The sequence below is a fragment of the Lissotriton helveticus genome, chromosome 10, assembly GCF_964261635.1.
Source record: "Lissotriton helveticus chromosome 10, aLisHel1.1, whole genome shotgun sequence".
In the NCBI taxonomy this organism is placed as follows: Eukaryota; Metazoa; Chordata; class Amphibia; order Caudata; family Salamandridae; genus Lissotriton; species Lissotriton helveticus.
Genome location: NC_136071.1, coordinates 213,953,328 through 213,971,804, shown reverse-complemented (window position 1 = coordinate 213,971,804; position 18,477 = coordinate 213,953,328). Strand labels below are relative to the sequence as shown.

The following is an 18,477-nucleotide window of genomic DNA, read 5'->3' as shown; positions in this document are numbered from 1 at the left end:
CACTTTATATATAAAATAAAGAACCTGGTTCCTTTAAGTCAGGATAACATTGGGGCTCCGATGTTATCATTTGGTCTCACTCTCTGGTCCAATACAACTGTGTAAATATACTTAAACAGTTAGTAATCAATGAAGGAATACATAGATTATAATCTACTGCTGCTATCCTTCATGATTCAAACAATTTTAACCTAGCAATATTTTGCACATTATTTATTAGAGTCATTGGTTTTTTATACAGGCATCACATTACATTGTGATTGTATTTCAATCCGAGGGAACTGTATTTTAGCTTGTGTTTATTTATTGCAAATGTTGCAAAAAAAGCTAAATTGAATATAATATATAATACGATATTCTATAGTTCCAACATATGTAGTATTTCTTCCATATCAGTTCAACTTGTATGCTGTATCTTGTGATCTGCAAGCGATTGACAGTATATTTAAACCAATGCCTAAGCGACTCACTGTGTCATGTGATCAATCGCTCTTTTGGTAGCGCGAAACGCGTCATGGCGACTTAGTGCACCGAATAAAATTCACCTGCACCGATTCTGTGGTCCATATCCGCTTCTGTGCCTGAAAATTTGCTTTCTTCAGGAGATCGGAGTTCTTTGGATATATATATAGAGGCCCCATCCTGCAAGCTGGCTGAGGTACAACTGGTTTCTGCTCCTGCAGTGTTTTGTACTCCAAGGTATTGCATTTACCTCAGCCCACCTCTACGAGTGAGCAATGCAAGGGCTGCTGTATTCACAGTTAGTGACTTCACGATGAGCAGGACACACTGTTCTCCTGTTCACGGCCCGGCGGACACTTATTTCACTGAGGTTGGGATGCTAAGGGGACTCAGGGAAGCAGCTCCTATGGATGTCAAGGCCATTTTAAACCGGACACTCTGCGTCCAGCCCTGCGCCGCAAGTTTACATCTGGACTGAATTCGATTCCACCCCCACATATTATCAGTGACAGCAAGGTGATTTCTGGGAGTTGTGGTTTCTACATTACTCCCACGGCTATTTTGTTCATGTGATGGGGAGGTGCCATAGCTCCCGCCCATGGGAGTGTGCAGGACTAATAAGGACTCAGGTGGGGCAGCACCTTGATTTCACAGCGGCATCCGACGAAGGCTCAAGGGAGCCGAAATGCATCATGCCACATGCTGTTCCATTAAAGCGGCTCCAATGAATTCCCCTGTATGGCCTCTACCTTTCATGATTGGAGGGGTTTTGGGCATATTTTCACGTCGGCCAGAGGCGTGTTTAGAGGCCCCATCCTGCAAGTTGGCTGAGGTGCAACTGTTTTCTGCTCCTGCAGTGTTTTGTATTCCAAGGTATTGGATTTACCTCAGCCCACATCTACGAGTGAGCAATGCAAGGGCTGCTGTGTTCACAGTTCGTGACTTCACGATGAGCAGGAAACACTGTTCTCCTGTTCACGGCCCGGCGGACACTCATTTCACTGAGGTTGGGATGTTAAGGGGACTCAGGGAAGCAGCTGCTATGGATGTCAAGGCTATTTTAAACCGGACACTCTGCGTCCAGCCCTGCGCACATCTGGACTGAATTCGATTCCACCCCCACACATTATCAGTGACAGCAGGTGATTTCTGGGAGTTGTGGTTTCTACATTACTCCCGCGGATATTTTAGTCATGTGATGGGGAGGTGCCATAGCATTAGAAAAAATATATACATTTTCTGTTAAGGCAGGCATGTTAACTTCACAATGCCTGTCACATAATCTGTGCAATCAACTAGAGAGAAAGGGTCAGGAGGACACTCTTAAACCCCTCAATAACAATAGTAAACATCAACAAAAGAGTGGCCGCATCAATAAAGAAAGACTAGATCAAGGAGTAATGACAGTTCATACCACCAAGACAAGTAGGAGAAACACGTAGGGGTAGGTCAGTTGAACATGCAACGTGAAAAGAAAAGAACCCTCAGGCACCCACAAATGTCGGTAGCCATTATCTTCATTGGGTTCTTTTTTTGTAAAAGGAAAAAGTTCCAAAGTGTGATAAAGGTTGTGAGTTTAAAAAGAGCATGGACTACTCCTCGACCAAAACTTTATTGCGAGGGTAGTTCTAGCTCTGTTAAAACCAGTGAGAAGATAGCGGACTATATGTGGTTAGGTTAATTTGAACCTGCAAGTCCTATACAAAATTAATAAGAAAGGTCGACATGTTTCTGCTAGTGAGCCAGTAGTCAGCTCAGCTTTCATCAGGACCAAGAAAAAGGAGTTACATCCTCACTCCATGGATGACACACACTAAGGTGTCAACACCATATGGAGTGGGCAGAGACAGATATACAACCTTAGCTGTGCCAAAGTGCACAGATGTTGTCTCCTACGGCCTCTCCAAATCGTGAGAGGCAGATGGATCTGCAAAACATAAACACAAGCATCGCAAAAGGTTTATAAGCAGCATCCCTTTTGATAAAAAATGAGCAATGTTAGTTATTGACAAAATCGTTTTGTTCAACTTCGGAACCCTCCCCTAACCCAACCCTCATTTAGAAAGCTAGAAGGAGTAGCAGACATTTTCTCACTTCCTGATTGCATGGCACATAGTTTGGTGTCATGAAAACTGTTCAATATTTAGCAGTCTACCCGGCATGTCTTATCGCCATAAAAACGGCTATACCATGGAGTTTCATAATGCATTGTAAATGGAACCCCGTGTATGCCACAAAAAACTTGTTAAAAAGTGCAAGTCCCATTACTATACTCAACAAATGCGAGAACAATTACACAGAAAGAATGAATAATTAACACCGAATTACTCACAATCTGAAGATAAAGGTAGCGCCCCTTGGGCTAGTGGCAGGGGGAAAACCTTCACGTCCGGGCCCTCTGCGTGAAACAAAAAACAGGAGAGACCGTTCGCTACTTGTTTCATGAACACGCAGCCAAAAAAGTAAAGTAACGTAGGGACAGGTAGCTGCATGGATAATACATGTAATCTTTACACTTACTAGCTCCTGGACGACCGCCCGCCTTCGGACCTACTTTGTCCACATCCACTGCCCGGATCGACGAGATTGTAACCCGGAAGCGGAAGTTAATGTAGAATTCTGAGGTAGACGCGACCCCAATCACGTGACTCCGTGATTCGCCGTCACGTCTTCCTGTTGTTCTTTTTCTGTTCTTAAAGCCGCAGTAACGTTAATATCAGGGGCTCGTGTGTGATATCAGCGTATTAACATGCATATGTCTGTGTTCAGTTCTGATTGGTAACGCAGGGAAAAAGGCAGACGCCATGCTATCAATATTAAGTTTGAATTAAGCCTGAATTAAGCCAATTACAGAAATAATACAAGAGAGATCTAAAATAGTCAGCAACCCTAGATTCAGGGGACCCTGTAAATATTTTATCCCACTATGAAAACAGTCTAGGGGAATCAGGAATCAAAAGAAATCATAAAGGAAGGCCACTATCTATATACCGGTATCTACACATAAATACATATATACACACTCCCATCCGGAAGGGTAATATTGCTGAATTTCATGTATGTATATATGTGTGTATAGGGGTCTAAGGGCAGAGGGAAGCTTAAGCTGGTATCTAAACTTCACCTACTTACGCATCACTGACCCCCACTGGATATCGTCATTTAATCCTTGTAAATGTGTAGATAAGCGATAAATCCATCTTTGCTCTTTTTCAAAGATGTTGCCCTCGTTTCTCTGGTCCAATTGTTCTATCACTGTCCACCTGATATCATCAGGACAGTGACCCTGCTCAAGAAAGTGAGCTGTAAGTTTGGTTGTATTTCTGCCACATCTCACATTACTTCGGTGTTCACCAATGCGTGTCTTTATCTTCCTTGTGGTCATCCCCACATACCTGAGGTGGCAGGGGCAAGTAATCAGGTAGATGACGTTACTTGAATTACAGTTTGTGTGGCCCCTGATGTGCCATATTTTACCTTCCTCCAAGTTGAGAGTTTTCGCTGTCGAGGTCAGGTGACAGACACTACATCCACCGCAAGGGAAGTGACCTGTCACGGGGGTTAGACCCCAAGCATTTAGGAGAGTTTGATCATTGGAGAGTTGGACTGTTCTGGGGCGTGTGTGAACAAGTGCATCCTGCAAACTCCTCTCCCGTTTATAGGAGAAGAGAGGTTTATGCCATGCACGACCTCCACTGTTCAGAATGCGCCAATGTTTGCCTATGCAGCGGCTCACAGCATTGGAAATAGTGCTGTAGGTCGTTACGCAGGTAAGTGGAGTCTCCTCATTGGCATCTTTGATATGATCCCCCAAGAGGGCCTCTCTATTGTTATTCCTTGCTCTTTTCCAACTTTTGCGAAGTATTCCCTTTGGATAGCCTCTATTCAGTAGCTTGCTCGTAAGATCTTCTGCCTGTTTGTTGAAATCTCCAGCTTTACTACAATTTCTACGAATGCGTAGATACTGCCCAAAAGGTAAATTTTCCCGCAGTGGGCGAGGATGGAAGCTTGAAAAATGGAGCAAGTTGTTTTTGCTCGTTGGCTTATAATAGGTTTTGCTGGTGAGATGATCATTTTCCCTGGTTAGAGTCACATCAAGAAAAACTATGGACAGAGGATCATAATGATGGATAAAACGTAAGTGGGGGTCACACGTATTGACCCAGTCAAAAAAGGAAAGGAGACATTCCTCTGACCCCTTCCAAATTAGAAGCACATCATCAATGTACCTCTGCCACAGGATAACATTGAGAGTGTATGGGTTGGTTGATGCCAGAATGTGGGTCTTCTCAAAATTGTACACATATAGCCCTGCAATGCTAGGAGCAAAAGTGCTGCCCATAGATGTCCCCGTCTTCTGCAGATAGATGGTGTCTTCATATTGGAAAAAATTGCGTTTCAGGGCTAAGGTGGCACATTCGATGACAAAGGTTCTGGAGGTGATGTAGTTCCAACCTGTCTGTTCCAGGGCAGCTGCCAGGACTTTGAGTGTAGCGTCCTGTGGGATGCACGTGTATAAACTTTCGATGTCTAATGAGACCAAGAAGCATGGCTCTTCTGGCAGCTTCACAGTCAAAAGCATAGCCAGAAGGCTCTTTGTGTCCTTGATGTAGGTGCTGGTGGATTGCACCAACGGTTTAAAAAAAAAAATCACAATATTTAGAGAGTGGCTCCAAAAGTGAGCCAATCCCGGACACAATGGGCCTCCCTGGTGGTGGAACCCGATTTTTATGGCTTTTAGGGAGTGTGTAAAAATACGGGATTTTTTCATCAGAACTAGTGAGGAAGTCAGCTTCCTGTTTGCTGATACAACCATCTCTCTCGGCTGTCATGACCAGTTCAATAATTTCATCTTTCAAAAAAGGAGTGGGATCTTGTTGGAGGATGGTATAGCTGGTAGCGTCATTCAATAATCGTCTACATTCATAGTCGTAGGCAGAGGAGTCCTGGATGACTATACCACCCCCCTTGTCTGCACTCTTGATGACAATTTCTTTATTCGTCTGGAGTGATTGAATAGCTTTGTACTCCTCAGCTTTTAAGTTCTTAAAAGGAGTGGGTTCAGTTAGAGATTCCACTTCAAAAAGTACAGCTTGCTCGAAAGCTAAAATTTCAGCAGGTACTAGATGTGTTGGGGGTGTAAAAGAAGATTTCTTCTTAAAATTAGTGTCACTAACTGTGACCTCTCTCTCGGTTTTGTTTTGTTGTTCAAAGAAGCTTTTCAACCTGAGTTTTCTAAAGAAATCGCTAAGTTCGCATTTCAATTTAAAGCGATCAAGGCGTGGTGTAGGTATGAAACCTAGTCCTTTTTCTAAGACGGCCGTCTCTTCGGGTCTCAAAGTAACCTTGGACAAATTAGTTATTAAAGTTAGATGTTGCTGGGTCCCGCTCTCTGGTCTTGGGTTTTGCTCCGCGTGTTGTCCCCCACGGATTTTGTTGTACCCCAGTGGACTTGGTTCCCTCCTCTCCTCTTGCCCCTGCCCCTCCGACCAAACCCTAAAAAAGGCTGCGGATACATGTCCTGTTGGAAAAATTGGGGAGGTGGGGCAAAATGGGGATTCCAACCAAATTGGGGTGGGAAAGGTGGTTGATTAAAGGGGTTTGGTTGGTACATACCCTGCCCTTGTTGTTGATACGGGGCCCATGGGGGGTGTTATAATTTTGTCTACCCGACCCCTTCCTCGCTGTTTATTGCCTCTGCTACCAGCACTAGAGTTACTGGAGTCAGAGTCATCTGATGTAGGAGTATTTCGGTCTGGTTGGGAGTATTCAGAACTGGCATACGGATAAGTCTTGTCGTATGACCATTTTTTGAGATCTTTCTGGAATTTCGAAACCTTAGATTGTGCTAGATTTTCTTTATATTCATTAATTTCTTTGTTAAACTCTTCAAGTTTCTTTTTAAACCCAGTGATTGTAGTCTTGATGTGGGTTTCAGTGGCCTGGATTTCTATAAGAAGAGCTTCCGACAAACGCATTGCCGTTTTTATGATCAGGATAGCCCAATCATGTGTGCAATGCCAGGCGATCTGGGCCCACTCTTTCCTGAACACACTATCCTCTAGAAATATCCGAGGTGCATTAGTGACCAAAAGCCCCTTGGGGGCCATTTTGTTGGTCAAATACTCTTTCATCATGGTCCCGTGTAGGATGGCCCTGATCCGACTTTTCTTCTGCTCACCCAATTTGTCCCAGTCAGAAGTCTGTGATATGACTTGGGCCATAAGGGGATCAGCAAAGAGGGTAGGGTCATTTAGTATGGCGTCTGCCTCTTCCCTAGAATAGGATAAGCCTGAAGCTTCCATTATGGAGATATGGACAATGCACTTTTTTAACAATAAGGAAAATATATATAAGTATTTCTTAATATATTTATGAGCTAAAATTAGAATAAATCCCTCGCAGCTGCACGCTGCTAAATCAATGCAATCAACTAGAGAGAAAGGGTCAGGAGGACACTCTTAAACCCCTCAATAACAATAGTAAACATCAACAAAAGAGTGGCCGCATCAATAAAGAAAGACTAGATCAAGGAGTAATGACAGTTCATACCACCAAGACAAGTAGGAGAAACACGTAGGGGTAGGTCAGTTGAACATGCAACGTGAAAAGAAAAGAACCCTCAGGCACCCACAAATGTCGGTAGCCATTATCTTCATTGGGTTCTTTTTTTGTAAAAGGAAAAAGTTCCAAAGTGTGATAAAGGTTGTGAGTTTAAAAAGAGCATGGACTACTCCTCAACCAAAACTTTATTGTGAGGGTAGTTCTAGCTCTGTTAAAACCAGTGAGAAGATAGCGGACTATATGTGGTTAGGTTAATTTGAACCTGCAAGTCCTATACAAAATTAATAAGAAAGGTCGACGTGTTTCTGCTAGTGAGCCAGTAGTCAGCTCAGCTTTCATCAGGACCAAGAAAAAGGAGTTACATCCTCACTCCATGGATGACACACACTAAGGTGTCAACACCATATGGAGTGGGCAGAGACAGATATACAACCTTAGCTGTGCCAAAGTGCACAGATGTTGTCTCCTACGGCCTCTCCAAATCGTGAGAGGCAGATGGATCTGCAAAACATAAACACAAGCATCGCAAAAGGTTTATAAGCAGCATCCCTTTTGATAAAAAATGAGCAATGTTAGTTATTGACAAAATCGTTTTGTTCAACTTCGGAACCCTCCACTAACCGAATCCTCATTTAGAAAGCTAGAAGGAGTAGCAGACATTTTCTCACTTCCTGATTGCATGGCACATAGTTTGGTGTCATGAAAACTGTTCAATATTTAGCAGTCTACCCGGCATGTCTTATCGCCATAAAAACGGCTATACCATGGAGTTTCATAATGCATTGTAAATGGAACCCCGTGTATGCCACAAAAAACTTGTTAAAAAGTGCAAGTCCCATTACTATACTCAACAAATGCGAGAACAATTACACAGAAAGAATGAATAATTAACACCGAATTACTCACAATCTGAAGATAAAGGTAGCGCCCCTTGGGCTAGTGGCAGGGGGAAAACCTTCACGTCCGGGCCCTCTGCGTGAAACAAAAAACAGGAGAGACCGTTCGCTACTTGTTTCATGAACACGCAGCCAAAAAACGTAAAGCCTACGACTATGAATGTAGACGATTATTGAATGACGCTACCAGCTATACCATCCTCCAACAAGATCCCACTCCTTTTTTGAAAGATGAAATTATTGAACTGGTCATGACAGCCGAGAGAGATGGTTGTATCAGCAAACAGGAAGCTGACTTCCTCACTAGTTCTGATGAAAAACTCCCTAAAACCCATAAAAATCGGGTTCCACCACCAGGGAGGCCCATTGTGTCCGGGATTGGCTCACTTTTGGAGCCACTCTCTAAATATTGTGATTTCTTTTTTAAACCGTTGGTGCAATCCACCAGCACCTACATCAAGGACACAAAGAGCCTTCTGGCCATGCTTTTGACTGTGAAGCTGCCAGAAGAGCCATGCTTCTTGGTCTCATTAGACATCGAAAGTTTATACACGTGCATCCCACAGGACGCTACACTCAAAGTCCTGGCAGATGCCCTGGAACAGACAGATTGGAACTACACCACCTCCAGAACCTTTGTCATCGAATGTTCCACCTTAGCCCTGAAACGCAATTTTTTCCAATATGAAGACACCATCTATCTGCAGAAGACGGGGACATCTATGGGCAGCACTTTTGTCCTAGCATTGCAGGGCTATATGTGTACAATTTTGAGAAGACCCACATTCTGGCATCAACCAACCCATACACTCTCAATGTTATCCTGTGGCAGAGGTACATTGATGATGTGCTTCTAATTTGGAAGGGGTCAGAGGAAAGTCTCCTTTCCTTTTTTGACTGGGTCAATACGTGTGACCCCCTCTTACGTTTTACCCATCATTATGATCCTCTGTCCATAGTTTTTCTTGATGTGACTCTAACCAGGGAAAATGATCATCTCACCAGCAAAACCTATTATAAGCCAACGAGCAAAAACAACTTGCTCCATTTTTCAAGCTTCCATCCTCGCCCACTGCGGGAAAATGTACCTTTTGGGCAGTATCTACGCATTCGTAGAAATTGTAGTAAAGCTGGAGATTTCAACAAACAGGCAGAAGATCTTACGAGCAAGCTACTGAATAGAGGCTATCCAAAGGGAATACTTCGCAAAAGTTGGAAAAGAGCGAGGAATAACAATAGAGAGGCCCTCTTGGAGGATCATATCAAAGATGCCAATGAGGAGACTCCACTTACCTGCGTAACGACCTACTGCACTATTTCCAATGCTGTGAGCCGCTGCATAGGCAAACATTGGCGCATTCTGAACAGTGGAGGTCGTGCATGGCATAAACCTCTCTTCTCCTATAAACGGGAGAGGAGTTTGCAGGATGCACTTGTTCACACACACCCCAGAACAGTCCAACTCTCCAATGATCAAACTCTCCTAAATGCTTGGGGTCTAACCCCCGTGACAGGTCACTTCCCTTGCGGTGGATGTAGTGTCTGTCACCTGACCTCGACAGCGAAAACTCTCAACTTGGAGGAAGGTAAAATATGGCACATCAGGGGCCACACGAACTGTAATTCAAGTAACGTCATCTACCTGATTACTTGCCCCTGCCACCTCAGGTATGTGGGGATGACCACAAGGAAGATAAAGACACGCATTGGTGAACACCGAAGTAATGTGAGATGTGGCAGAAATACAACCAAACTTACAGCTCACTTTCTTGAGCAGGGTCACTGTCCTGATGATATCAGGTGGACAGTGATAGAACAATTGGACCAGAGAAACGAGGGCAACATCTTTGAAAAAGAGCAAAGATGAATTTATCGCTTATCTACACATTTACAAGGATTAAATGACGATATCCAGTGGGGGTCAGTGATGCGTAAGTAGGTGAAGTTTAGATACCAGCTTAAGCTTCCCTCTGCCCTTAGACCCCTATACACACATATATACATACATGAAATTCAGCAATATTACCCTTCCGGATGGGAGTGTGTATATATGTATTTATGTGTAGATACCGGTATATAGATAGTGGCCTTCCTTTATGATTTCTTTTGATTCCTGATTCCCCTAGACTGTTTTCATAGTGGGATAAAATATTTACAGGGTCCCCTGAATCTAGGGTTGCTGACTATTTTAGATCTCTCTTGTATTATTTCTGTAATTGGCTTAATTCAGGCTTAATTCAAACTTAATATTGATAGCATGGCGTCTGCCTTTTTCCCTGCGTTACCAATCAGAATTGAATACAGACATATGCATGTTAATACGCTGATATCACACACGAGCCCCTGATATTAACGTTACTGCGGCTTTAAGAACAGAAAAAGAACAACAGGAAGACGTAACGGCGAATCACGGAGTCACGTGATTGGGGTCGCGTCTACCTCAGAATTCTACACTTCCGCTTCCGGGTTACAATCTCGTCGATCCGGGCAGTGGATGTGGACAAAGTAGGTCCGAAGGCGGGCGGTCGTCCAGGAGCTAGTAAGTGTAAAGATTACATATATTATCCATGCAGCTACCTGTCCCTACGTTACTTTACGTTTTTTGGCTGCGTGTTCATGAAACAAGTAGCGAACGGTCTCTCCTGTTTTTTGTTTCACGCAGAGGGCCCGGACGTGAAGGTTTTCCCCCTGCCACTAGCCCAAGGGGCGCTACCTTTATCTTCAGATTGTGAGTAATTCGGTGTTAATTATTCATTCTTTCTGTGTAATTGTTCTCGCATTTGTTGAGTATAGTAATGGGACTTGCACTTTTTAACAAGTTTTTTGTGGCATACACGGGGTTCCATTTGCAATGCATTATGAAACTCCATGGTATAGCCGTTTTTATGGCGATAAGACATGCCGGGTAGACTGCTAAATATTGAACAGTTTTCATGACACCAAACTATGTGCCATGCAATCAGGAAGTGAGAAAATGTCTGCTACTCCTTCTAGCTTTCTAAATGAGGGTTCGGTTAGGGGAGGGTTCCGAAGTTGAACAAAACGATTTTGTCAATAACTAACATTGCTCATTTTTTATCAAAAGGGATGCTGCTTATAAACCTTTTGTGATGCTTGTGTTTATGTTTTGCAGATCCATCTGCCTCTCACGATTTGGAGAGGCCGTGGGAGACAACATCTGTGCACTTTGGCACAGCTAAGGTTGTATATCTGTCTCTGCCCACTCCATATGGTGTTGACACCTTAGTGTGTGTCATCCATGGAGTGAGGATGTAACTCCTTTTTCTTGGTCCTGATGAAAGCTGAGCTGACTACTGGCTCACTAGCAGAAACATGTCGACCTTTCTTATTAATTTTGTATAGGACTTGCAGGTTCAAATTAACCTAACCACAAATAGTCCGCTATCTTCTCACTGGTTTTAACAGAGCTAGAACTACCCTCGCAATAAAGTTTTGGTCGAGGAGTAGTCCATGCTCTTTTTAAACTCACAACCTTTATCACACTTTGGAACTTTTTCCTTTTACAAAAAAAGAACCCAATGAAGATAATGGCTACCGACATTTGTGGGTGCCTGAGGGTTCTTTTCTTTTCACGTTGCATGTTCAACTGACCTACCCCTACGTGTCACATAATCTGTTCATAAAATTAAACTGTTTATATGAAAAAATTAAATAAGTGAGTTACAGGATAACAACATATGTGCATATTATATAACCATGCATTCAATGGAATACATACCAGGCGGGCGCATATACTGAATATGAGAGGCATTTTTCAGCTATGTATAGATCCATTGGATTACTGTATACGATTTTTAAATGTCATGCGTCATCCTGTGTACCAATAATACTGATTTCCCTTCTTAGTTAGAAGAAAGAGGATTTTCTATTGTTGCTATGAGTCATTTTACAAAATCAGTTTTTTATATATCTGGGGTTTTACAATTTAGCATTTGTAAGCATATTTACATATCTAATATCTATTGTCTTGTTTACATTTTCAAATGCATAAGGTTTTTGCACAAACGTTTAATAACTCATGCTGCTATTAGTAACTTTTCAGTTACCATGCACTTGAACTTTGACTTTTTGATGTCATTTCCTGTGTGTATCACTTTAAATGTCGTTCTGACTATGAGCAATGTGTCATGTGATCAAGACACGCGTGGGGGTCGAAAGGCGTAATGGCGGACTTGCTGGGCAAGAAATACATTTCAATTGATTGGCACAAAGAACTTTGGGTCCGCTCTTCGTCCTTTTCTCTGCGAGAGGCAGTTGTTGGTGGCGAACTTTGTTCATATAATATATATATATATATATATATATATATATATATATATATATATATATATATATTCAACAAACCTCTCTACAGGAGAAAGGGAATGAGTCGCAAACTCCATCCGGTGTTTGAAATATTTATTTCCTTTTTAAAACTGCACCTTCTTTTCGCTAATGCAATTTGGTCACCACTGTGACCTTCGTCAGAGATGAGGCGCCGCAGGTTCAGGCAATAACAGCTCACCCACACGACCATGAATTTCGTGGTGCTTCCATTTTTTAACCCTCTGTTGGGCGCCGCATTTCAGCGAACTTTGTTCATATAATATATATATATATATATATATATATATATATATATAAATATATATATATATATATATATATATATATATATATATATATATATATATATATATATATATATATATATATTTATATATAAGCACGGAGGTGCTCGAAAAGCGTCGCAGCAGAGCGGGAAATAAATAAATACCTTCTGCCTCCTACATTGTGGTCCGCCTTCTTCATTTTCCCAGGAGTGGATGAGTGGAGAAATTGCTGTTTGGGATATATATATATATATATATATATATATATATATATATATATATATATATATATATATATATATATTTTTAGTCAACTCGATTTTGGTGAAAAAGCACTTTTAGCCACTCTCGGCGGCGGACCGGGACGGGGTCGCCACTCCCCCGCAGTATCCAGTGACTTTCGCTCCACTCTTCCCAAGAAACGAAATCCAGGCCAACAATCCTTGGTTTTAACGTGCGTTTATTAGCAGCTCACTCGACGCGTTTCGGGGAACAAGTCCCCTTTTTCACCAGGGAACTTGTTCCCCGAAACACGTCGAGTGAGCTGCTAATAAACGCACATTAAAACCAAGGATTGTTGGCCTGGATTTCGTTTCTTGGGAAGAGTGGAGCGAAAGTCACTGGATATATATATATATATATGTATATATATATATATTCTCGAGCCACACTGATCATTGGTATGTTGTTTAATCGGCAGATAGAAGACGCGTTTCGACCACAGGCGTGGTCTTAATCACATGACTCCCGGCAGGGTCAAGGAGTTTTTAAAGGGTGCTACAATTGACGTCACACATGATGCTATAGTTAATGACTGATTTTGTAGCACAAATACGATTTACCAACTGACAGTAATTGTGATTACATCAGCCTCCCGCATTATGATTTGCGATGCCAACATTATCTTTGAAATTTATTTACATTGCTAGTACGTATGTGTGTTCACAACGGCAATCTCCATAAAGTTACATTCAATTGACACAACTTTACCATTTGTTGGATCCACAGACGGAGTAACAGTGCATTAGGTTATATACATTATATGCTGTTCATCATGCCTGAAACATGCTGTTGTTTCAATGATTGGATGTTTTGCATACGTGTCAAATCATCGATATATATATTGAATCATCACAAATTTGTTTTTAAGAAGTGCATCCATCTCAGCTCCCTCCTGGAAAGTTTCAGGGTAATCCGTCAAGTGGCGGTTGAGAAAAAATTTGAGTCCCGGAACCCAATTTCCATAGAAGAATTGTACAGGGATACCGTGAATGTGGCTAAACTGACTCACACCAAATTTGGCGGAAAGCAATATCTTAGTCCACAGTCCCGCAATTACTTAACTTGAAATAATAAATTGATTTGATTGGCGTAGAGGGCTTTTTTACCATCTGCTGCCTTACTCTCATGGGAGAATTGGTAAATTAATTTTAAATGTTGACGCTTGTAAAATTAAATTGATGTACTGCATGTATACACAAAAATACGACAATAGTGTTAACTCATATATTGGTAATGAAGAACATGCACCTGACTTGCAGTCTGTAAAATTGCAAGAAATGTAAGATATAAATGTTCGCAATGGATCCACCCGATATAATAAAAACCAATAAAGTCTGTTTAAAAAAAAAATATTGATAAAATTACCGATGACCAACTGAACTGACAAAAATTACAAGAACACTTTACTTTATCCTTTGTTTTTCTACAATTAATATATGTATAAAGATACACTCGGAGAACGACCACTGTTTTTCGCAGCTTTTGTAAAAAAAAAAACACACACAAAAACGTACCAAATGTAAGATGTAAAGAAACAAATATCCATATCTACAATGATTTTTTTGTTATTTACAGCAAAATCATTCAAAATACAGAGTCTTAGCTCTTCAATTATGTCCAATTTTACCTTGCTAAATTCTACTTCTTTCAATATCAAAACTTTTCCACACTAGTACTTGATTGATTTCACACTTCACTGCGCACCCAATTACTAGCTAGTCTATTTGCACCACTTTCAAAACATACATTTTCCTCCACCACATCACCATTCTGCCATGATTGATCCAGGCGACTCAGTTCGGATTGATGATTTTAATCAAGTGTGACCTGAACAATCTATCAATTCAGTGAAGCAAGTAGAAAATCCTTCATTCTCATTTGTTCAAGCCACTTCCTGGGAGTGGTTGAGCAGGGCGTTTTTAGGGTAAACCCAGTGAAGTATTGATGGCAATGCTTGACCAAACAGAAATACACTTTGCAGGTTTGATCTTTGACATTTAACAGCAGTGTGACCCAGTTTATTTTTCATCAAAATGTTTTCAGGTAAAATCTTTTAAATGCCCAGTTCATCAGAGAAACTGACAGCCTTCCTAGTCATATAACCGAGGCAGGTGCAGTTATTCCTAAGAAATATCAAGGGAAACCTTCACCACCAGTTCTATCTTCTCCGAATCTCCAACCAGGTTTTCTCCTCTATTTTGTCCCAAATTCCACGTGCATGACAGTAAAGACTTCTGCATGGATTTTTACTGGCAGATAAGAGATGAAAGTGCTGGAAGTTAACCTTTTTCCCATTTTCTGATAATGGTGTGGATTTATTTTTTTCTATCAGCTGATGGATTGCTTATATGCTGAAAATGTGGATGTGATTGTGCTTTCAAACCAAAGGTTATGGAATTAAGGGGCATATGTACAAGGGAATGCAGAAGAGTGTCCTTAAGCACAAAGGGCCAGATGTACAACCATTTTGTGTGGTCACAAACGGGAAATCGGCTTGTTTGTGAACTCAAATAGATCTGGCCCATTTACAAACCCTATTTTGCAAGTCGGTAACCTATTATCAACTCGAGTCGGTAACCTCCTATCGACTCACAAAATAGGGTTTGCGACACGCTATTAGGAATAGGCTTGACAAGGGCGTCCCATTCTAATAGCGACTCGCACTTCAATGTACAATTGGTTTGTAACCACGATTGCGGTCGCAAAACACTTGCAGTCTACCACCTACTTCAAGTAGGTGGTAAACCACTCGTAAACGGGAAGGGGCCCCCCTTACCTTTTGTGAATGCCATTGAAAAATTAAACAGTAACATTTCATGTTTCTTTGTTTAAATGCATCCTGTTTTCCTTTAAGGAAAACGGACTGCATTTAATTTTTATTAAAACCGCTTTATTTAAAAAGCAGTCACAGACATGGTTGTCTGCTGACCCCAGGGGCCACCATCCCTGGGAGTGTTAGCCATTCTGAAAGGGGTCACAAATTGCACCTGCCTCATGAATATTAATGAGGCAGGCAATTTGTGACCCCATTAGAATGGGAAAAAGTGTCTGAAACACTGTTGTGCCTTCCTCCTGTATGAGCCATATTTACAAAGATACAGCACAATCCTGCGTTTTTCCCAGCGCTGGTGCTAAATTAAGCTGCCTAGCTCCAACACAGACACCCTTGCAGCATAGTGCAAGGGTGCTTACGTTGAGGGAATGAATATTTATGTGCAGGAAGGTGTGCCTTCCTGCACATAATCCAGAATTCCGAATTGAAACTCCTATGTGTGTTGTATTGTGCAGCACACATAGAAGTTGCAAATCGTCATTTCTTTAATGATTGTTTATGTTCAGGAAGGCACACCTTGCAGCACACATAGAAACAGCAAAAACAAGGAGAAATAAAGCATTTCTCCTCATTTCGCCGTGTTAAGGCCAGGTTTTTCCTGGTCTTAATTTTGGCGCCGGCTCTGTTCACGCCACCCTTGTAAATAGGGGGCAGAGTCAAAATCAATGGTTGTTTTGGGTGGAACGCCCACCGCAATACCCATTGGCCATCCTTTCACGAGTGAAAAGGGCCTTATTTACAAGTTGACGTTAAGCCACGTTATATAGTTCAGATATTGTATTTGTGTTGCACAGTACAGCACACATCCAATGTTTAAACTGGTTTGAAAAATACTTCCAGTACAAATCCCATGCTGCACATCAAATACACACCTTTGCACCATAGTGCAAAGCTGTGTACATGGAACTAGGCAGCCTGTTTGTGTACCCGCACAGGGGAAGAGAGCAGCAGCAGGCCATAGTTTGCGAATATTTCTCTGACTTGAGCTTTCCCTCTGGCGAAAAGAGTTGCTGCGTTGCGATTTGTCACGCTATAGTTGCCTAAATCTGCCTCTTGGTTTTTTGGTCCACTCACAGTAAGCAGTGCTAAAATGTTTTGCCAGTTAGATATAGTGTACAGATGTATTCAACTAAATAAATCTGTGTTGGGTAAACAAGCATTTATAAATCTGCTCTGGGCAAATGCCGCTTGGCGCTTGGTTCCAGAAGTTGAGTAGTATGCCTCTGTATCACCCCTGATACATATTTTCCTAAAGATGTCATTAAATGAATCAAACGCTCTGTAGCTAGTGTTTCATTTGCTTTGAGCATATTTTTATGCTTAAACATTCTCTAATCGAAAGGATAATAACCTCCATACTAATACCATTGTTGATAAACTCAAGCAGGAAACCTTACATTTACTATTTTCAACTCTGTTTTGACCCTCTAGGTGGCAGACTTTGATTTTTCACCATCCTCAGAGAAGAATCCATCCCTTCAAGGACCAGGAGGGATCCAAGTCAATAACTCTTGCACCCTTCAACCAAGTGAAGGAGACAAGCAAAAGACTAGAGAAAAACATCCACTACTAAAGTCACTGTACAAAGCTAGAAGTTACATGCTCTAGGAAGGAGTCTGGTGCGCATGTGCTAATTAAACCAGAACATGGCTAGTGACGTCAAGGGTGCACAGACATGAAGGCAAATTGGGAGAGGAAATTGGTTCTCGGTTGCAGGCGCAAAGTGCTGAGAAAATGGATTCTGTGTGACTGACGGATGACCAGTGAAGATGCAGTGAAGATGCAGAAGCTGTTCCCCTGCTTCAAAGAAGGTTTAAATGCTGGGGTGTGCTACAGCCCCTTTTGGTATTCTTCTTGATTGGCCTTTGAAGACCAAGGACCCTTTGTTGAACTGATTATGTGTCGTCCTGTTTTCCATAAACTACCATATTGCAGAACTAATAATGTTAGGACTGGGGTATCAAATGGGCCTGTGGTACTCAATAGGGGTGTTCGGAATTTGCGTAATCGCGTTAGGCAAATCTCCGCGAAACGGTAAAAAATCTCAGCGAACACGCAGAAATTCCGCGAACACGCGGAAGTGCTTGTTTGTGATGCTTTTTTCCTGTTCGCAATCGCTGTTTGCATGCTTGGGGGAAATATCTCACAAACACGCAATTTGAGAACGTGAACAAGCAAAAAATTTCGCGAAGTCGCGGAACGCAGAATTTTGGGCAATTTCGTTTTTTCCACGGAACTTGAAATTACCCAAATTCCGCGAAGGGAACGGAATTTACCGCCCCGGCTTAGTACTCAATGTACATCCTGCGGGCCTCTAACGCACCAGCAGACCTTTCCTCGCCACCGCAGACCTCCCCTTAGGAACAAGCAGCAGAAAAGCCAAGATGCTTGAGTTCCATTTTTTTCCTGTTAACCAAGCGAGTTTTTATTTTTATTTTGGGGCTTTTTTTCTATTGTCACTTCCGCTTATTTTATGACCAGGGTTGCCCTGCTAACAGAGCAAGCTAAAATCACTGTACCAACAAAACCCAGAATCTGGAAAAAATAAAACAAATGCCTTGAGACCCTCACGGGTGAGTAGTGCGCTTTACAAATGTACTGATTGATTGATTGATAGGATACATTTCTTCACGCTCTTCTGGTTATGTGCTTTATTGCTACAGCTACTTCAGATTGTACTGCCCAATAAATGTGATGTACATATCTTAAATAAAAAGATAATGAAAGTTAAATTAATATCCGGAAATGCATTTTTCTGGTAGGTAAGTAAAGTTTGATCGCTACCAAAGATGCCACATTTCCCAGATCCAGGCATAATGTACTGCTT

At 41.8% G+C, this 18,477-nt stretch overlaps 1 protein-coding gene across 1 annotated transcript in view; it reads left to right on the top strand.

The window, feature by feature from the left end:
* TMEM130 (transmembrane protein 130) overlaps positions 1-17,701 on the top strand; it is a 227,667-nt gene extending 209,966 nt beyond the window's left edge. The window contains exon 8 of the mRNA XM_078662700.1: positions 17,082-17,701. Within this exon, the coding sequence (XP_078518826.1) occupies positions 17,082-17,258 (177 nt within the window). The 3' untranslated portion in view covers positions 17,259-17,701. The remainder of the gene's footprint in view (positions 1-17,081) is intronic.
* The last annotated feature ends 776 nt before the right edge of the window (positions 17,702-18,477 follow it).